This window comes from Thunnus thynnus, chromosome 17 (assembly GCF_963924715.1).
Source record: "Thunnus thynnus chromosome 17, fThuThy2.1, whole genome shotgun sequence".
NCBI lineage: Eukaryota > Metazoa > Chordata > Actinopteri > Scombriformes > Scombridae > Thunnus > Thunnus thynnus.
The window spans coordinates 27,565,062-27,587,399 of NC_089533.1; the positions used below are offsets into that span (position 1 = coordinate 27,565,062).

Genomic DNA, 22,338 nt, shown 5'->3' on the forward strand with positions numbered 1-22,338 from the left:
TATTCCTTTTTAAAATTCAATTCTGACCTTTGTAATGATTGTAATGTATTTTTCAGCATGTTGTGCACGTTTATATAGCCTGCATGAAACAACACGGTAAGAACTACCGGGGTGAAGTATGTAAGATGCGCTTTTTGTAGTCCATCTTCAGAACATTGTAGTTTAACCACAGCAGACCTACATCAGTATCATCCGCTGTTGCATAATTACGTAGCCCAGTGTAAGTGCAGTCGGATTCTCTCAGCATCGCAGTTCTCTTTTCCTAAGTCCTTATGAATTCTCCTTCACATCTTTCCTTGACCTCGTGACGTTTTCCATCGAGGTCAAGGAAAAGTGGTTAGGAAAAGACGATAGGAGGGACTATTTGACCGCAGCCTTTGTCTGGAGTCAGTCTTTGTTGGATCCTTTGTTCTGGTCTGTCCTGTTCAGTCCTGTTCCGTTTGTTTTGCTTGGCTCAGCATTCAGTTTTGCTTTTTGATCCTCCAGCTTTTGGTTTTGCCTACATGCTCCAAATAAAGAAGTTTTCTTCAGACCTGTTTCGCCTGTGGTCTCTGCATTTGGGTCCATTCCTGCCACTTTCATGACAGACACATATAGACAAAAAAAAATCACCTCCTATCCTTTTACAACACAAGATTGTATAATAAAATGTAGTTTGTAGTCCCTTAATGCTACTCACAAACACAGAAATTATATAAATGGATTAATAAATAACAAGTCATTAAAATAAAACTACTTTTTATATTGGAGTGCAGAGGATGAATTGAGGAGCCTCACAGCCTGAGGAAAGAAGCTGCTCTGTAGTCTGGCGCTACGACAGCGGATACTTCTGTATCTCTTGCCAGATGGCAGCAGGGTGAACAGGCTGTGGTTGGGGTGGGCATTGTCTTTTAGTATCCTTTGGGCTCTATGCAGGCTCCTCACCTTACCAATGTCACTGATGCTCGGTAGATGGGTACCGATGATGTTCTGGGCGGTTTTAATCACCCGTTGCAGAGTTTTCCTGTCTTGGTGCACATCCCACGCCAGTTTCTGATGTTTCCAGTCAGGATGCTTTCTATTTTTCCTTTGTAAAAGTTAACAAGAACTTGGGACAGGCCTTCTTCAGTTTCCTTAAGACGTACAATCATTTCCGAGCTTTTTTTTTTTACTAGGGTGGAGATGTGTGATGTCCATGACAGGTTCTCTGTGATGCTGATACCCAAGAACTTAAAACTGTTCACCTGCTCCACCTCGGCTCCACTGATGTAGACAGGGCTGTGTGTCTTTGTCACATTCACACCAACAGGCAATTTAGAGTCACCAATTAACCTAACCTGCAAGTTTTTGGACTGTGGGAGGAACCCAGAGGAAACCCATAATACAGGGAGAACATGCAAACTCCTCAAAAGAAGAAAGCAGGTTTGAACCCAGAAGTTCTGTGAGGTGACAGTGCTAACCACTGCACCACCATGCCGCCCTAAACTAGATTCATTTTTATTTAACAAGTCTTTCTGAATTGTTAAATAAAAATAAAAGGGGCCAAGAGGGGTTGCAATGCATCCACATCTCCTCCCCTTTCCTGAGGGAAACTCCAGTCAGCCTGAAACTTTTTCACGTAGCAGCAGCACACCAGCTGGTCCAAGAGAGTTCTGATTTTCCTAAAGAGCTCTGCCATGGAGCACAGGGCTGAGGACAGCCATACTTCAGGCACATCTGAAGAAATGTAGTCTGCAACCTCCAAGATCTCTTTCAATCCTTTGAAGAACTGCCCACCTGCCTCTGAATCCTGCTGCTGCACTCAAATGTCAAGTCCACAGTGTTCCTGACAAAAACATGGAAGACAGATGGACTGTTGAGGTGTGACATGATGCGCAGTGCCTCTTTCAAGTCATTTGTTCTCAGATACTCATCAATTATGGCCTCTGAGAAGTTCTCCATCTCATCCTCAGTCAGTGAGGATTTAACTGTAGTGAAAGAGTTTTGCAAGTCTCCTCTTTCTTCAACTCTGGCAGACTTTTGTCATCATGTTCATCCTGCTTAAGTTTGTTAAACAGGTGACTCTCCTCAGTGTTCTGAATAGGCTGATTATCAGAGCTGGAGTCTGCATCCTGCAATGGCAAAGCTGGTTGAGATGTAAGAAAACTGCAGATTCTGATGAAGACTGACCCACAGCAGACATCCGGGGAACGGTGGAGTACCGTCATCTGGACACTCATCTTTCATAAAGATCTGATCTGTGTCTCTGCATTCAGGTATCCAGTTTCTCTGTCTGAGGTCTGCTGTGTCTTTAAGCAGGTCAGATACTCTGGATGACGTTTTTCCTCCTTTATGATGTCAGCCAATTTGTTGAAGTACCTGTCTATGACTCTCTTCGCTGTCAGCAGCTCCAGCTTCTTACCAATACTGTTGAGGTGACAGAGACACTCCAGAGATTGTTCATCCTGGTTGTTCAGAATTCTCTGGATACAGCATTTCCAGCTCAGTCTTCAGTCGCTGGTGTTCTTCTTCCTGTTGACAAATTATAAGAAAACTAATATGTTCAAATGTGTTTTGTGTCAGGGTCAACATGAATTATTATGAATATTTTGATTTTCAAATATATTCATTTTTATTTGACTCCACTCCCTGTTTAGAAAAACTGGAGGTTGTGATAATTAAACAGAAAAAACACAGTTTTTACATCTCTACACTGCTTCCCTTCCAAGGTCTCGTCTCTGCTGTGGTTCTTCAGAAACTCAGCCTGGCAGCGTCTGATGAGCAGTGTTTAAAAACTGACTTTTGCCGGGACTTTCACCTGATGAAGAAAACGGTCACTCACATCCATTTGAAAACAATGTAATATTCACATGTAAAGAAATTGAGAAAATATCATTAACGGTAGAGTTAAAAGTCACTCACATCCATTTGAAAACAATGTAATATTCATATGTAAAGAAATTAAGAAAATATCATTAACGGTAGAGTTAAAAGTGATAAACATGCGCTGCTTTGTTTCCTCAATCCTGTCATGAGCATTTGAGACACAAAATGAAGTTATAATTGCTGCAAATTAAGGTCAGTAACTGCAAAAATGTTTTTTTTTCAGTGCTCAAAGCACACATTGTTTGAAAAGTATCATCTACATCAACTCAGACCTGATTTTATGTTTTATGTCTTTTCGTCTTAATGCAGTTGATTGTCTCTAACATCAATTCATTTATTTTATCTGGTGTTAAATATTATTTCCATTGTCACTATGTATACTATAATGTATACAGCTGCACCTTAAAAGTTAAGAGATGAGAACAGACACGTGACTTACTTTTGTGAGACAGTGGCACATGTTGGCGTACAGCACATGGCTTTCTCAAAGATGAGGTTGATGATCGAGTTCAACCTTTCCTCTATATCCACTGTCACATCTTGCAGCTGTTTCATGAGGTCTTGAAAAGTTTCAGAAGTCAGCTTGTCCAAGATGGTCTTCACCAAGCTGATGACCTCTTTTAGTTCAACCTGCTTGTCCTTCTCCTTGTTTCTCAGAAGGAGCTTTTCCTTTATGCTCTCTCTGTTTGGGCCCTTTCCTCATCCAGCCGTGGATGGCGGGTTGTGGAGAAGCAGCCTTTGCTTCTTTTTTGGAGGCTGAATGCTGTCCTGAAACAAAAGGCTCCTTCTGTTTTTTCATATTCTTCTGGGTGGATTGAGAAGCAACCTTTGTTTCTTCTTTTTAGGAAGGTTAACACTGACCTGAAACAACAGGCTTCTTCTGGGTGGATGGACTTCCAAAAGTAAATTTCACCTCTGGTGTCTTGGTGGAGGCCAGTTTGTCCAGAAAAATGACAGGCTCTTTTGAACAGAGTCCTTTGTTTTTCTGGAGACTTGTTCAGAAGGAGATTTTGCCTCTGGTCGTTTCCTTGTGGAGTTTGGAGGTTCCACAAAAACAACTGGCTCTCCACTGTTGGGGTGCTTTTTCATAAAAGCATCTCCTAATCAAGTAAATGTGAATAAGACAAATATCTATTTCACATAATACATACAACTTTGTCACATAATACATAATCCAAAGCAGGGGATTGCACTTTCAGTGATTTTTGTCCTCTCGTACTTCCTCCAAAGTGGAATCAGCAGAGTAGTTGGCAGAGGTAGACTTGGACTCCAAGAAGCACACAGCTTGCTCTTCAGTTGGTGGGCTTTCAGCCTCAGTCTGTGACATTGTTGACACTGCAGGATAGGTGGCTGGCTTGGTGAGGAGACAGAGGAAGTACTGGGGCCTGGGCAGTTCTCTTGTCTTTCACCCTGCTCCTAAAGTGTCTTCTCCCTCACCCCGCCTCCCTCTTCCTCATCACTGCTGCAGCTTAGGTGCTACAAGTGTCGAGACCATCGCAGGAAGTGGATTTGATCTTCTCAGCTTCTTCAGGTCTTTCAATGTGGCCCTCTGCTTCGCTTTCCTAACAATGTCACTGTAGCAATCTCTGGAATAGCCTGAACATTTCAGGACAATAATTTTAAGCACAGCACTAAAACATATATTTGCTATCTACTTCCATATCGTCAGTTTTTAACTATAAAAAGATACCAACCTTGATTTCCTTGTGAACATTTTCAAGGTGTTTATCCAGTCATACTAAGTTTTTGCAATTGCAAACTGGACAGTCCAGCCTACCATTATGACTAAAAACAAAAAAGCCCTCCAAAATTAAAAACACAAGAACTATTGAACAGGCAAGTGCACATTTATGGACCATGTTTTGTTATATACAATGAACGGACTAACATTTCAGAAGCATAAGTCAGAATGAGACACAATTCGGTTCTGTTTTTCACACAATGGTGCTTCAGTATGTGCTGGTGCATTGACACATATGGGACCTGAGTCCTTGAGCACTTCTCTAATCTAAAGATGGCCAAAAAACACTGTCATGTGCACTGTTTGTAGGTACTTTACTGATGCCAAGGCCTAGAAGCCCTAAGAGTACTTTGTGACAGTAAAAAGGAAGTAACATAAATACCATTTTTTTAAGCAAGAAGACAGTGTTAGTAAGGCATACAAGAACAAAAACTTACCCTCTGGTGTCTGATAAGTTTATGCTTGAGTTCTTTTCGAAAGAGGTGTCACAGTAGACCGTCAAATTCCGGAGGGTACGTCAGGTTTTTTTGTACCTTAAAAGTTAAGAGATAAGAACAGATGCGTGACTTACTTTTGTGAGACAGTGGCACATGTTGGTGTACAGCACATGGAGGATACAGAGCCTCTTTTTTTTCTATGGTTTTATTTCATGGATTGTCTTTGTTTTGGTAATCAGCATTGGGTGATTAAGATTGGAACACTGTAATTTCCATGTTTTTATAGATGAATAAATCAAACCTTGAACTTTGATATTGATCTTATCTCTTGGAAAAAAAATAAGTGTATTTTCCAAAGTGTTGCCTTATTCCTTTTGCTTTACATTCTAGGCCTTTCTCAGTCTGTGTTCTCATCTGTACTTTTGTTCTCGTGGACTTGTGAAGTGTCATCAGTCACGGCCCAAGTGCTGTTCCACTTTAAAGTCTGCATCCAGCCAAGTACAGTCCAAATGACCAGAAGTGTTCTTGCTATAATTGTACCACAAAATACACAGAGTCCAGATAGTGTATGTTAAGAGGCTATTAATTTGGGAAAAATATGCTCTTTTAGAAACTACCTATTGCTGCACTCCTGTATGAGATTGTAGGCCCACATCTTCTCTAAAGTTGTTCCAGTTTGCAAGTGGACATATAATTAAGCTCATTGTCTCTGATCAGTGGTGGAAGAAGTACCCAGATCCCATTAACTTGAATGGGAAAGTGGTCACAGACTTTTGGACCCCAATGTAAGTATTTGCAGCAAAATGTAGTTAAAGTATTGCAGTATGAGTACTGATTTGGTCCCTCTAACTGATATATTATTATATATGACATCTTTAGATTATTAATACTGAAGCATCAGTGTTAGAGCAGCATGTTACTGTTGTAGCTGCTGGAGGTGGAGCTACTTTCAACTACTTTATATACAGTTAGCTAGTTTAGTCCAGTGGTTCTCAACCTAGGGGTCAGGCCCCTCCAAAGGGAGATATCTGAGAGGTTGTGAGATGATTAATGGGAGAGGTAAGAAGAAAAAACAAAGTTCTGATACACAAACCTGTTTTCAGTTTTTGGACTTTTTGTCTTATCTTTGATTAGGACGTACCATCTATTTTTTACAATATATTAGTGTTTGGGAACATTGTATTGACATGGAAACAATATAACTAAACAGCTGAATGAAGATGTACCTCTATATCCATGGGGATAAATGTTTCCTGGTTATGGTGGACAGTTTCCTGTGCGTTCCACAGTTTACATGACTATTAATATCCTCCCCCTTAATGCTTTCCACAGCTGTGAGTGTGACTTTCATACTCGTGAGACCCCTGCCTCTTTGGTTTCACTTATCTGTCAGATGTTCTCTCTCACATAAGTACACTGCGCTGACGAAAATAGTGATATAATCACTGCGGTGTGACTATGTTGCTGTTTCTCTCTCCTATATTTGACCTTGTTATTGGCGAAACAGAGTGTTCTGCCTCTCCCTGCTGTAACATAGTCACTATAAATATGTGTGTGCGTAGGAGAGAGTGACGTTACTCTTAATGTGGCATTGGTACACTGGGACATATAGTGTAATATACTATTTTCCTACAGATTACTGCTCTGACTGGCAGATAAACAAAGTCAATGTGGTCAATCTAATGTGTGCAATCTAATGCAATCCAATACAACAGCTCTGCCATAAATGATACTTTTACAAAGCTTATACATTTTAGTTTTAGTTCTACTTTACGTTTATTACTGAGGTCTTAGTGGAGTGCATTATACTGAAAACTGTTCCTACTTTTTGTCCACCCCATGAACATACATGAAGGGGGAAAAATATTAGGAACGCTTTTCAATATAACGCACTCCAGTTGTTATTGCTGTATGTGTTGCCTGTGCTTTTTGTCCTTCTCCTCTCCTGTCTATTGCTCCACCCAGATCTCCTCCACATAACCAGCCCACAATAAGGTGCACCTGGCCAGAGAGGAAGGGTTAAATGCTTCAGGTTCCGGTTGCAGAAAGAGGCTTCTTATTTGTGGACTGCTGCTCTTGCTGCCTCTCAGCCTGGGATTTTATTTAGTGTTTCTGTTATCTTTGACTGTTGTTTATTTCTTCCCATGGTTGGAGTATTTCAAAAGATGGTAGAGTTTTACTTTGGGTAAATGGTGGAGTGTTGTTGCCCTATAGGGTCGACTAAGGGTGGGGCGTAACACAGTACACCACCACCGCCACCCACTACAACCTCATTCATAAACATTAAATAGAATTATCATCTTTCTGACAATGTCAACAAAAACTGAAAATGTACAAGCTTCATAAAAGTAGAATTTATGGCAGAGCAGTTGTTATGGATTGCATTAGATTGCACAGGTATACCTAATAAAGTGCTTGCTGAGTTTAGATTTTAGATTAGATTCAGATTTCATCCACAAAACATGTAATCAGCTCATAAAATAAGACGCGGTATTAAAGATTAAACAACCAGCTACCACAATGAATTGCTGCTTGCATGTTAATTCATTCATTAAATAATACAATAATATAATACTGTGCATATAAAAATATAACACTTTAAAAGGAGCCATTCTGTACAGTGAGTACTTTTAGCTTTGATACTTGAAGCACATTGTTTATAATACTTACATACTTTGACTTAAGTAACATTTTGAAAGAAGGACTTTCACTTGTAAAGGAGTATTTGTATATATACTTGTATTTAAGTATAGAGCACTTTTTCCACCGTTAGGCCATTTTGCCATGGGAGACCCTGGAGGAAGTCAAACAACCCTCCCAGATGATGAAACATTATAATTACTATATAATTTTTTAATCTTTTAAATTTTGCAACTCTCTACTTGAATAGTGATGGTAGCTTTTCAGATTGTGTTAATGTGATGACAGCAGACAAAGTGACACTTTTCCATCCTGGCTGTTTATCAGAGGGAGGAAACTTTATGTAACACGAACACACACACACACGCACACACCCCCACACACGCCTCCTTGTTTACTATCTTCTTACAGTCCAAGTAGGTGGGATTCTTAGAATCCGATTTGCTGGCTCCCGCCCACCGCGCTCTCTCATTGGCTGGGGGAGTCTATTAAGGAAGAGTCTCATGCGAGGAGCTGCAGACTGTAAACGCCAGCATCTCTCGGAATATTCGCTTCCACCAACTGCATTAAAATCGTTTCCCACTGAAGGATTTTTAAAAATATATTTACTTTGCATGTTCTATTTATAATTGCGTAATTTCACTTTTGAGAATGACTAGCAAAATGAAGTTTGTTCAGTCTCTGGTGAAGGCTGCAGCACTGGCCAACGTGCCAAAACACATCGACCATTTCTCCAAGTTCTCTCCCTCTCCTCTGTCTATGAAGCAATTCTTGGATTTCGGTGAGTCATCACTAATACACAGTGTACAGAGTGAATGCAGATCCTGAACGCTCTTTATTCAAAATGCTTGTATAGAAAACAGTAAGAGACAGTCTTCTGTCAGACATTTGCATGGTAACGAAACGTCACATTGTTTATTTATTCTACTGCTGATTTGCGTTTATTTTTTATTTTTTTGTATAAGAAATCAACATAATTTATAATTTCTCAAAATATATGTATTTATGTTTTAAGTGCATCTTTAAAAGCCCCAGAAACCAGGAGCTCCACTGATATTTCAAACATAAAAGAGTAGAGTTAGTCTAAAAGCAAAAAGCCCTGGACTTTGTCTCAGTACAGTGACTCAAGCATCAGGTTATCAGTAGGAAAGGTGCTGAGACAAAGGAGGAACAGTCCTGTTATAAAATGTCTGCTAACTGGTCTCATAGGTTTGATTTCACCATCTCAGCTCATCACTGAAGGACAACAAGCAGTTCATGACATGCCAGCAGCCTGCTGTGCTTTCACTGACATTGCTGCTGCTAATTAATGAATGAATGACTTTTGTTAGGGGCTGTATAAAAATTATTAGAGGGTGGCAGGGGTTAGAAAAGGGGTAGAGTATTGTCATTTTTCTTTCAGCTGAAGGTGACTGTATTTTATTCCTTTGCAATATTGTCAACAGTTACAGAAATAGCTTAATCAAAAATACAACTTTCACTTGTTGTATGGCACATAAAGGTACACTTTGCCAAATGCAAAGGACATTTCCGTCTCTGTATCAAGGATTAATGACACCTACTTTGGTGGCACTCATTAGAAGTTCCATTAAGATATTAAGTTGTACCAGTTTACCACTGTTATATTATTTTGACATGTTGTGGGGTCATTTTTTGCCAATCATTTTTGTACAGTCCCTTAGTTTTGTTCTAATAATCCACATTTTTTTCTCATGATTCAGTTAGTTATTATCTGAGTGTGAAAGCTCATTCTTGGCCTTAAGAAAATATTCTTAACTCAAGGTCAAACTCAATTTGTCAAACCAACAATAATGTGTGTCATGTCTTGTTTTGGGTTTTAATTCATAATACTTTAAATTAAATTGTAATCCTGTCCTGTTCTGCTCTCCAGGTTCGACCAATGCCTGTGAACGCACATCATTTGTCTTCCTGCGTCAGGAGCTTCCTGTCCGTTTGTCCAACATCATGAAGGAGATCAACCTACTGCCAGACCGGCTGCTGGCCACGCCCTCGGTCCAGCTGGTCCAGAGCTGGTGAGAGACAGAGATGGAATAATTAATACACACTGAATAATTGACTTATTGATTATCTGATTATCTGATTGATTGGGGACTGATTTATTGACTTGTTTACTGACTTACCTCAAATAATACTGTCATCTTACACTTCATTTCTGGGACTGATAGGGATAAATATACTGTTACTTACAGTCTCTTCCAAAAGGAGCTGAGTACAATGTATCCTCAAAAATGCACTAAATGACAATAAAACAACTGGTTTAAAAATGTAGAAGTGACAAGACTAAAAAATACAAAGTGCATGCTCTCCTGTTTATGTACTGACATTACTCTGACCCCTCAGACTTGTGAAACACATTCAAAACTCTTTCAAAACACAAGTGTACTTCCTCATTTTCACAGTTGCAAGCTTTCCAATCTCACTGCTATGAATAGCAGGCCAGTGGTGCACTGTAGTTCCAGATACAAACAGAGATTCCTTTACAGAACGGGGTGAGGGTGTGGGGAGGAGGAGGAGGAGGGAGAGCGGCTGAACTTTGTCCCAGTTCCCCCTCTAACCCCACCTTTCTTCGTCTTCTTTCCCCTCGCCCCGCCCGCTTGTTGTTGGCAGCTGAAGGGAACAGCGTGTTCAGAACAGCAGCTGCTAGTGACACAAGTAATAAACAAAATCAGCCTTCCGACGTCATTCATAATAAAACAGTGTAACTATGAGAGTTATTGAAAGATTGTACTCTTTTAATTAAATGCACTTTAAATGAGACACTTTTACAGAATTGACCCTTGAGATTAGAAAAAGTTAGAAAATTCTTAATTAAGTGTTTTGGTGATGAACTCTTGTCATTCTTCAAACCCAGTTCTGATTTCATTTAGCTTCAGTGTTTTGAGGCTAATTCATCTCTTGTTCCATCTTATGTCATTGAGATTGTTGCTTGTAGTTTTGCTGATCTTGGGAAGTTTGAGGATGCTAGCACACAAAATAATGTTGAGAAAGGTTTTTCTAGGTCTTTGACCCTGCAGTATTAAGTATTAGATTCCTAATGCATATATTGAAATATATATGTAGTGAATTACAAACACTTGGGCAGCTGTCTCTGTTTTTCAAAATCCTGACATCATGCTGTGGTTTTTCTGGGAACTTTCTAGGAATCGCTCACAGGAAATGTTTTTTTCCACACACACACACAGATTTCTTCTCTTTTGGGAAGAAAAAAATAAGATCGGGTCTAGCTGTCAGTGAATGAGAAGACACATTTCAACAGAGACAGTCTGCAGAATGATGTTTATGTTTATCAAGTCATGGGACTTACTTGACACAGAGGCTTAGTTTTCCGAAATAGCAGCTTAAAGGTTCACAGATTGAAATTTAATATACTATATGTTTAGCAGTGCTGACCCCACCTGTTGATGAAGTTTCTGGAAACGTGTGACTGTCTCATCTCAGTCAGATGACACAGGTCTGATTCCCTAAACATGGCTGATTTCCAGGATGGGAACTGAGACAGACTGAGGGATCAAAGCTTGCCCTGTTGGGGTGGAAGAAACTTCATGTGCTCTATTTTATCTCACTCTCTCAAAAGGGATAAGGATGAATCTCCATTTTAGAGTTTACTCAAATCTAACATTTTTAAAATGAATGAATTGTTTTGAACTGTATACCTACAGTAGTATTCATGGTGTAATGTCACATGATTAATTTATAAGTTGTGCACATAAACCAGAAAACAACTTCAGACACCACCCTGATGAGGGCAAAAAAAAGTGTAAACAAGCATTCATATTTTTAAGCTCTAATGTATGATTTATCTGCAGACAGAGGGTGACATCATGAAAGAAGAATAGATTAAATATACATTTCTCTCTTCGGGGTAGTGATTTGTTCTCAACAGTGAGCACTAGACATGTAATTTGCAGCAGATCTGTGTGTATAACAGAAAAAAAAACATGCAGCTGAATGTTAGTTAGACTTTAATAAGAAACAGCAAACTGAACTAACTGATTGAGACGCTGCTGCTCATGATCTGCAGCGTCAGGAAACCAGGAAACCAAAGTCACGTTGCAGTTATTTCCTTTGAATAGCAACAACACACAAGTTAGTAACACACACACACACACACACACACATATACGTATATGACACGTGAGGACTGAAGATAGATGGCGGTGTTTACATTTTCCTCCTCTCTTTGCCTCCTCCTCCTCCTTCTCTCTCTCTGTTTTTCTATCTCGCTCACCCAGTAAAATGTACCAATAACACAGGCTGCAGCAGGGTGGATGTGTGTGTCCACGGTATTCTAGCTAAATGCTGGTCACTGACAGTCCAATGTTTGTGTTCTCTCAGGTACATCCAGAGCCTGGTGGAGATCCTGGAGTTTCTGGACAAGAACCCAGATGACCAGGGAATCCTGGAGATGTGAGTGTAACACACATATCATCAAAAAAACAGGATAGGATAACTTGACTTTCACTGTCTGCTTCCTCTCTCACCTAACCTCTGTTCAAGTCAAGTCAAATCCATTTTATTTATATAGCGCCAAATCACAACAGAAGTTATCTCAGGGCACTTTTCACATAGAGCAGGTCTAGATCGTACTCTTTACTATACAGAGACCCAACAATTCCCCCATGAACAGCACTTGGCAACAGCAGCAAGGAAAATCTCCCCTTTAACTGGAAGAAACCTCAAGCAGAACCGGGCTCTGGTTGGGCGTCCATCTGCCTTGACCGGTTGGGTTGAGAGAGAAAGAAGGAGGGGGAGAGGGCAAAGAGAGAGACAGACAGAGAAGCATAATAACAATAACGATAATTATACTAACAGGAATTTGACTGATAATAATAGTGGCAGCGGTGGGCATCAAGCTGGACAGCAGTTGGTCTATAGCCAAAGGTCTCCTGTGAGACAAGAAAGCACAAAACTCCAGGGAAGAAGCAAAGTTAGTAACATGCATTAATGGGACATGAATGTGTACAGATGGAGAGGATGAGGAGAAAGGAGTGCAGTGCATCATGGGAAGTCCCCCAGCAGTCTAGGCCTATAGCAGCATAACTAAGGGCTGGTCCAAGGCAAGCCTGGCCAGCCCTAACTATAAGCTTTATCAAAAAGCAAAGTTTTAGACTGAATCTGGAACCCCCCAGATTGAATCTGGAAGATAGTTTCACAGGAGAGGAGCCTGATAGCTGAAGGCTCTGCCTCCCATTCTATTCTTGGAGACTCTAGGAACCACAAGTAAGCCTGCATTCTGGGAGCATAGTGGTCTAGTGGAGTAACACTATGAGCTCTTTAAGATATGATGGTGCCTGACCATTAAGGGATTTGTATTTGAGGAGAAGGATTTTTAATTCTATTCTGGATTTTGATTTTGCCTTCCACTCCCTCCTCCGCTCATCATCCCAGGTTTGTGGACGTCTTGGAGTCCATCAGGAACCGACACAACGAGGTGGTCCCCACCCTGGCTCAGGGAGTCATTGAATACAAAGAGGCCTATGGCCAGCAGGATGCTGTCACTGACCACAATATCCAGTACTTCCTGGACCGCTTCTACACCAGCCGCATCTCCATCCGCATGCTCATCAACCAGCATAGTGAGCTGCCACACACACACATACCAGCCTGCAACCACACCTGACCACATGACCAAAAATCAGTGAACACACAGCCAGATTATATAAATAAAAAGCTCATGAACCACTAATACTACATTTTATGAACCACTACTAGTAGTAGGAGTAATAACTAATTTTCTCTTTTGCTACTTTCTTGCAGCTCTTGTCTTCAACGGCAACACAAACCCCGCCCATCCCAACACCATTGGCTGTATTGACTCCATGTGTGATGTAACAGAGGTTGCACGAGGTAAGGGGACAGAGAGGCTGTCAGAGGTGGTTTTGACCAGTGGTAATTAGGTTTAGACTGGTACAGTTTATGAGCTGAAACTGGCAGTTACACATTATAATCACTAACCTTTCATCCGTGATTTCTTATCTATTTACTGTGTATTACGTATAATGTGAGCACAATATTAAGTCAAACAATACAGGTCTTATTCTAGATTTTGACACAGGGCCCGGCTTCAAGACCAGGCAAAAGATGAGCTAATAATACAGGACCATCCTTACCTTGTACTTGATATACAGTGCAGGAAGAATCACCAAATTTTAATAATGGTATACAGTATATTCCTAATTGAATTTGATTTAAATTTGATTTAGGACCAGGGGGCCCAACTCCTAATTTTCACCTCAGGGCCATAGTGGATTAATCCAGCCATGATATGATGTCTGTTACTTCTTGTTAATGCAAAACAGCAAACCTTGAATATTGAGTACATTTAAATACTTCTAATACAGTATTCAGTCAAGCAAGAACTTTATATCCTTACAGTCATGACAAAAAAATCAATAATTCATTCACAGTATCAGTTCATAGTTAACCGTCTCTTATATTTCACTGTATCACATAGTGGATCTCTGATAAATGAACAAACTCTTTGCATCATGAGATGACGCAGGTCAATAACTGGTGCAGAACTGGCAGGCTGCTCATCCAGTTTGGCTCAGTTTCAGTGTTTGAACAGACTCAGAACTGCTGGTTGTGATCCATCACACTTATCAACCATAATTTTTATACTGATGATAGCCTTGTATTTATCACATCTGTTTATCTTTATGTCTGTTTTATCATGTCCATCTTATCTTTTATCTTTTATCAAACAGGGCAAAGAATAAAGTTTTCTGTCTGTCTGTCTCTCTCTAGATGCCTATGAGAGTGCTAAGATGCTGTGTGAACAGTATTACTTGGGAGCACCTGAGCTGGAGCTGAGGCAGATGAACGGTGAGAAACACACAAAACACTGTGACTAAATACACATACACACACACACACACACACACACACACACACACACACACACACAGAGTTTTTTCATTGATGGATAATGTGTGTGTATAGAGCGTTGACTGTTGTTTTTCTCCTCTCCCTTAGCCAACAGCATCAGAGAGCCTATCCACATCTCATACATCCCATCTCACCTGTACCACATGCTATTTGAACTCTTTAAGGTAATAAATGATACTGTATCTGCATACAAAAATACTGTATATGATATACTATTGACAGCAGTAGGAGCCTCCTTGATGGCTTAAAGGAGCACTCCAGTGATTTAGTATTGCAATTTCATAAAGTTTTTTTAACATACTTTTAAAAGAATGCTGGAAATTGAAGCAGCAGAGGTAAAAAAAATCCAGACTTTTATTTTCTCATATGGGTGAAACTCCACAAACACTGAATTCTATATTTCCAACAATGCAATTTGATAATATTCCTGTATTAGACCCTCCTTTGATTAATAGTTGAACTTTCTTGGAAGCTGACATCTGACTTTAAATAAAATGTCATTATCGACCTGAGTGTGCAGTGTTTTGGACTGATCCCATTGGCTACCCACCAGCTGATAAACCTCCCTGTGTCCTCTCTGCAGAATGCCATGAGAGCAACCATTGAAAACCACGAGGCCAGTAGGACCCTACCACCCATCAAAGTCATGGTCGCTCTCGGCGGAGAGGATCTGTCAATCAAGGTGAGTGATTCCTCTGTCAGTGAGAGTGATGCTGAGGGAGATTGATGTAGCTGTACATTTCGTGAGCTGAGAAGATCAATACCACTCTCATGTCATAAGCTTCAGTCGTCCAAATGAGTCAAATCAAGTAGTCCCTCTTTTTGTTACTATACTCCCACCACAGCTCAACAGGGAAACACTGTCTGAGGAAACACAAAGAGGGAATTTGCTGCTAAAAAGACTGTAAATGTGGCAGATATCCACTTGATATGACTAACTCAGACTGCTGAAGCCTCATATAAGCTTCACATCTACTTTTAAATGCATTTTCGCACTAAAGGACTGTGTGAACACACTGTGGATTTTGTTCCCCGTCACTTACATTGAAAGCACATTTGAAGGCCAGTATGAACAGGAGGAATGATGACAGTGAAGAAAACCTCTTCCACTGTTCACATGGACGCCTGATTGTTGTTTAAGACACACTTGAAAAATTGTAAACCTGTCCTCTAAGTAAGCATTAACTGGATATGTTGTCCAGGACATGTTTTGTTTGCATGTTTTGTACCTCTGGTTTATTTCATGGATTCCAGCCCTACTGCATTGGAAACTAGAGAGAAAACAACTTACAAACCAGACAGGAAGGACAAAGGACAGAGCAGTATGTTCCCAACTGAAAAGTCACATCAGGGATATTTGATATCTCTTGTTGCGTTTATGTTGCAAAGGAGAGCAAGGCAAGCAAATACCATTCTTCGTCATGATGGCAGGAGTGGTTCTAAAATCCCAAAATGCGCCAGCAACCATACACAACACAACATTAAGTACTTTTTCCAGTACATCACTGGTTGAAAGAACAAAAAATATGTTATCTGAATGCCCCAATTTCCCACACCAAGAATAGAAACCAAGTTGGTTCAACTTAAACGTCTTTACTCAAAAAACACAGTAATCTCCCCTTTACTAAAGCCATGTTGAGGTATGTGGTTATGTAACGATTATAAAAAAAGAAAAAGCTATGGAAAGAAAGAGTAAAACAATGTTGTATTCTTGTCCCCATTCTGAAATGACGTGTTTTCACCCTTTGCCCCATTGTTCTTGTAACCTTGATTCACCTCTGTTCAGCTGCTTAATTGGGTTACATAAACCTCATAAACCCTCATTATCATCAAAGAATCCAAATCCGCCCAGACACCAAGCCCATTCATTTACGTCATTGGCTCCTGGCACACCATAGATCCATATTTAGACAGGATTAATTCAGCGCACCGTTGGCTGATATCTGCGACCTTTGCCCTAAACACCAGCTTGGAAAAACTTCCACACACACACACACATACAGGTCACCCAGTGCATGCTTTATGCTAATAAAAGTAACAAAATGGAAAGGGTTTATCTCTAAACTGAGATTTCAGGCCCGTATAATCATTCAAGAGTTTTTTTGTGGTATTTGTTTTGCCTTCATCATTGATGCTGAGTCCTCACTGCTGTGTTAACCTCTCTGTGATCTCTGTCTATCTCCAGATGAGCGACAGAGGAGGTGGTGTTCCCTTCAGGAGGACAGAACGCCTGTTTAGCTACCTGTACTCCACAGCTCCCAGACCCTCTATAGGAGACAAACACAGAGCCCCACTGGTGAGCAGCTCACACACCAACATACACATTCAAACATGATATTCATATCATGAGAAGAGCTAACATATGTGTGTGCGTGTGTGTGTGTATAGGCTGGGTTCGGCTATGGGCTGCCCATCACTCGTCTCTACGCTCGCTACTTCCAGGGAGACTTGCAGCTCTACTCCATGGAGGGTTTTGGGACGGACGCTGTCATACACCTGAAGGTAATTTACACACATGCACATGCACCAACATATTGTGGGATATGATGAATTTAATTGGTGTGACCGGTCTTTCCTCCAAATAAGACCAAAGATATGTTTATTGATTTTTAGTGCAGCAATAAAAGTATTTGAGCACTGTCCTATATGAGAAGCTTAGATTTGATACAAATACAGATGCTATATGTTAAAAGGCAAATCAACAGTTGTTCTTTTTAAGGAAGCTGAAAAGATTTAATGACACTGATGAAAATATTTTATTCTTTTTATATTGAGTCTACATATTGAGTACCAGATGCTCCCTAAAGGTAGCACTAATAGATACAGATTGTCCTCAGTCTGGTTGTAAACAATTTGTACCCATGTTGCATTGGTCTATTGATTGATTTATTTCATTTACTTTACCTTGCTCATCTTTTTAATACAGCAGTGAACTGATTTTATTTTATTGTATAGCCTATTATACAGGCACATATATTGAACATTGTTATTGTCAGTTTATAAATAACAGGGCCCAAGTCTAGAATGAGTTAGACCAAGATTCAAGTCCAAATGAACATGCATGCACAAAAAAAGCTATGTGGTGAATCACACTTGCATTAAAGTCTATTCACTGTCTCCCCAGGTGTTGTCTACAGACTCAGTGGAGAGGCTGCCAGTTTTTAACAAGACCGCTCTGCGTCACTACAAGCTGAGTTTGGAGGCCGACGATTGGTGCGTTCCCTCCAAAGAGCCCCTGGATCTTGCTGTCTACCGCGCTGCTAAGTGATCAGGTCCTGACCTGACATGATTTGTGACACAAACACTGACAAGCTGACCATAAAATGTCCTGTAAAGACGGCCATTGTGGGACCAGAACTGTTAGCCCGGTGGTGGATGGGTGTTGAAGTGACCAAAAGTGGCCAAGGAGATCAAAGAAAAGGCCAAGCATCAGCATCCTGATTGTCTGGGAGTTTCCTTAGTTGGCGCGGATGTCTTCTGTCTGTGTTTCTTGCTTCTCTATGTGTGGGAATACATAAATGAAGAGAAGAATGAAGTTGACATTCTGAGTCAAGATGGTGGAGAGTCAAAGATGCAGTGGTAGAAATTCAGAAAGAGAACGAGAGAAAGATGCAGAGATGAATTGAATTGATAGTAGGGCTGAACAATTTGAAGAAAATATCTAATTTTCTGACAAATAATGCAACTGTGATCTAAAAACCAGGAATTAATCAGTTCATACAATTTCAACATAAAAGCATTAATCATTCAGCCCTAAATGATGAGAAGAGATGGTTTCATTTTGTAAACAGTTGCACTGCTTTAAACTTGCCAAACCTTGTCAATGTCTGTTTTGAAGTCCTTACTAACTTATCAAAGAGTCATATGTTCTAGGTAATAAGCAAGCTGACAAAAATGTTGAAGTACAGCTGACTGAATGTATCAAAGGGTTTTCATTTCTCCAAGCAGGAGTAAAAAAATCTGATGAAACTGTCGTCCAATGGAGTCCATGGTATGTTTGAAAAGTTTTGCTACAGTAAATCTATAACAAGAACAAGATATATCACACGTGTCTTCCAGTCTGATATTATTCCAGCTCTTACCTCATATGGAAGAACACATTTCACCTAAAAGTTAGCCACCCATATTGCTAATTCCTTTTATTCAAGTGTTTTTAGGCGCTTTGCAGCCAAGCAGCTAGTATGAGATTTTCCTCAAAAACATGAAGTGCCTGCGCATGTTGAATGATAAGTTGAATTTTATGCTACAAGAAACAGAACATTTTCTCTTTTCTTTGTGCGACTGGCTTGCTTTTAGAATTCATAGGTCAGTAAGAATACAGTGCAATTTTTTGGGTGTTTTTCATGTGTTGAACAAAATGGCTCGTCTATTTGTTGGCAAAATGGCCTTTCTTGAATTCCTGTTTTGTGCCCTTGCATAGTGCCAGTTCAAGATGCAGAAGAAACAGCAGATGTTGAGCTGCCAGTTCGGTTACTGATAATGAACACAGATTAGGGATTATTGAGTTATCCATTAATTAACCTAGCTGTTGTTGAAGACCTGTGATGGGTCAAAACTGCAACGTGTGTATTAAACTGTGCATGAAAATAATCAGCCTGTTATACTGTATGATGAGATTCATTGTGTATTCACATATATGTATGACCCAGGCACAGTGTTTATTGTATATTTGAGGTGAACTGTTCATTTTAGAGGACATTATTTTTTATAAAAAAATATTGGAAAATAAAATATCCTGAAAATAATCTAACTATTGTCCGCATTATTATTGTTGTTTTATATATTGTGTGTGTGTGTGTTGGTTCTTCAGTTCTGCAGGTAAAGAGCTTGCAGCAGCAGTTTCCTGGTAGTCATACTGATAGTGTGTATGTGTGTGTGTGACTCACAGGCGATGACCTGTACAGGTTGATGCAATAAACCTCGACGTTTGACAAACATGGATTAATCAGACACTGAGTTATGTAACGAAAAATGTACAATATTGTGTGTGTGTCTGTGTAGATGACCTGGAATAGCTCACAGTAATAACTCACCTGGGTCAATAGAGGGACTTTGGCCAGCATGCAGGTTGTATTTGTTGGGACTGCAGTTATCATGCAGTGTTTGTGTGCACATTTGAATATGAGAGATCAACTTGAAAACACTGAAAACTACCAGGGATGTCATCAACTCTACTGGTTCAAACTAACCTGCAATGAACTTGCCTTGGTTAAATATGCTGGGTACATTTGTCTGTGTGTGTGTGTGTGTGTGTGTGTGTGTGTGTGTGGTCTGTCTGGCTACTTTTGGGGACAAATTTCAGATTTAGGACCAGTTAATTTGGGACGGCTTGTCCAGTTGGGGAAAAAGCTGTGTCCCTAATTGACGTAAAGCTGATTTTTGGGTCAGTGGTTAAGGTTAGGGTTAAGGTTAATCAAGTAGTGAGATGGTCAGGGTTAGAGTTAGGGTAAGTCTCAAGGAAACGAATGTAAGTCTATATAATGTCCCCAAAAATGATCATGATCTGATATCTGTGTGTGTGTGTGTGTGTGTGTGTGTGTGTGTGTGTGTGTGTGTGTGTGTGTGTGTGTGTGTGTGTGTATACAGTCAATGGTTATATCAGACTGAGGTCATTAGCACTTTCCTGCTGACTCGTGCATTTAATGTACCCTGCCTGTATAGTTGGGGCTTTGAGTCTCATAGTCAATATTGAGCCTGATCTCACAGAACATTTGGACTGACTTGTACGAAAAGAAATACAGAACTTATCACACTTGTGTCAGGTGCTGTGCAATTATTACTATTCAAATTAGTGCTCCACACCACAAACACTGATTTGTTTATTGTTTTAAAAATACATTCTTGTCTCATTCAAGTCCAATTTTGAATCTTACTGGCCAATAGAGCCACTTGAGCTGCAAATGCATGTGGCACAAATGACATCTTTATTAGGAATGTCACAGAAAACAAAATTCAACAAGTGTCAGACTTCAAGGATTCAGGAAATTTATAATTTACCCATTCAATTCAAAGACTGTCTCAAGAAGCAAATCAGTACAATCTTGTTGTGCCGCCGTGGCTTCCACTGACCATACTCTAATTTGCTTTTTTCTCTGCTTTGGATTGTCTGGGCAGTGTGTGTGTATGTTGGAAACAACAGAACCGATATGAGGTCAGAGAAGTGGGGAAATGTCAGGGGACAGCTTTGTATATCTGAGGTGTGTTAGTGTGCTTTCCCCTCTGGTTGGAAAGTCAACATGCTGATGGAGTTTAGGTGGTACAGTTTTCAGTGTTTTCAAGTTGATCCCTCATATTCAAGTGCACACACTCACACACACACACACACACACACACACACACACACACACACACACACACACACACACACACACACAGGTTTGTGCAGCTATCCTTGTTAGGACCTTGCATCAACTCCATTCATTTTGTAAAGCCTAACCCTAACCTTAACCTAACCTCAATTCACACCTTATCCCTTACCTTAACCGGGACCTCAGAAATGACATTTTGCTGCATTAGGTCTGGACTTTGGTCCCCATGAGGACTATTGGTCCCAATAAGGTCAGTGTTTATACCAGAAATGGTCCCAATAAGGATGGAAAAACATGTACGTACACACACACACACACACTGCACGATCACTGGAGTTCCAAACCCGCCACCTGCATGATGGCCAAAGTCCCTCCATTGACTACGGTACTGTGAGCTATTTCAGGTCATCCACACAAACACACACGCAATGTTGTACATTTCTCATTATATAACTCGATGTTTGTCTTAAGTCAAGGTTTATTACACACACACACACACACACACACACACACACACACACAGACAAATGTACCCAGCATATTTAACCAAGCAGGTTAGTTTGAACCAGTAGAGTTGATTCTGTCCCTGTTCCACCAGAGCACTGTCCAGGTCACAGACAAAACAATCATATCTTCCACAAACAAAAGCACAAGAAAGACCCTTTAAATTCATCACTGTTAAGGCTTTTGTTTATAAATGATTTATTTTGCAGTTATTATTATTATTTACACATACAGTAGCTTTACTTCCTCATGCAATGGAGAAATATAGTGTTGACAGAACCCAAGGGTTATCTGGCATCTTAACCCCTTGACTTTTTCAATCTGTTAGATCTTTTGGAATAACTTAGGCGCAAGCACATGGACTAATTTCTAGCAAAAAAATACCAAGAAACTAAAATTCCTGCTTAATTAATGAAATTTGAATTGTGAGAAATATTTCCAGAGCTGAAATCTTGAAAAATTGAAGCAAAACCCAATAACCTATTTTTTACAAATCAAATCTGCTATGTTAATAAAATAGAGTAAGACAGGGCAATGTTAAATATCCCTGCATATGTGTGCAACAAAGGTGTGGAAAATAACAGAGAAGATGGGACAACCTGAAATCATTATTTTAAAGAATCTGAAGAGAACTAAATGATCTGGACTGACACTTAATTGGGTGCGGGTGATTTCTTGTCAGTAAAACTGATCATTAGGAAAACTGGCATATCAGTGGCCCTCATATCTGATATGATAGGGATGAGCATATGTTTTAGCTCAACAGTCTGTGAATATCCAGTTTCTTAAGTCCAAGTTTCAACAGTGATTTCAAGTGTCCATGATGGTCAAAAAGTGTATCTTCACAATGAGGCCACTGACAGTGATTTGGAAACAGGAGTAGATGAGACACTATTAAGCAGGTTCAGTGGTAATCCAGGAAATGGTTTAAAGATTACAGTCACACTGTATTACA

The 22,338-nt window shown here is 40.0% G+C and overlaps 1 protein-coding gene across 1 annotated transcript; it reads left to right on the plus strand.

Moving 5' to 3' along the window:
- Window positions 1-8,167: 8,167 nt before the first annotated feature.
- Window positions 8,168-19,316, plus strand: LOC137168654 (pyruvate dehydrogenase (acetyl-transferring) kinase isozyme 2, mitochondrial-like). The gene is made up of 11 exons (XM_067571386.1): window positions 8,168-8,443; window positions 9,554-9,695; window positions 12,019-12,090; window positions 13,072-13,259; window positions 13,441-13,530; window positions 14,431-14,508; window positions 14,659-14,735; window positions 15,155-15,253; window positions 16,757-16,867; window positions 16,960-17,073; window positions 17,696-19,316. Exons 1-11 carry the CDS (start codon window positions 8,314-8,316, stop codon window positions 17,837-17,839), a joined length of 1,245 nt encoding a protein of 414 aa, XP_067427487.1. The 5' UTR covers window positions 8,168-8,313; the 3' UTR covers window positions 17,840-19,316.
- Window positions 19,317-22,338: the final 3,022 nt, after the last annotated feature.

Bases quoted from the DNA above. Each gene is read 5' to 3' on its own strand.
- LOC137168654 (XM_067571386.1), top strand. From the start codon at position 8,314: ATGACTAGCAAAATGAAGTTTGTTCAGTCTCTGGTGAAGGCTGCAGCA. The intron at 8,444-9,553 runs GTGAGTCATCAC...TCTGCTCTCCAG, and splicing joins GAAGCAATTCTTGGATTTCG to GTTCGACCAATGCCTGTGAA. The intron at 14,509-14,658 runs GTGAGAAACACA...CCTCTCCCTTAG, and splicing joins GGAGCTGAGGCAGATGAACG to CCAACAGCATCAGAGAGCCT.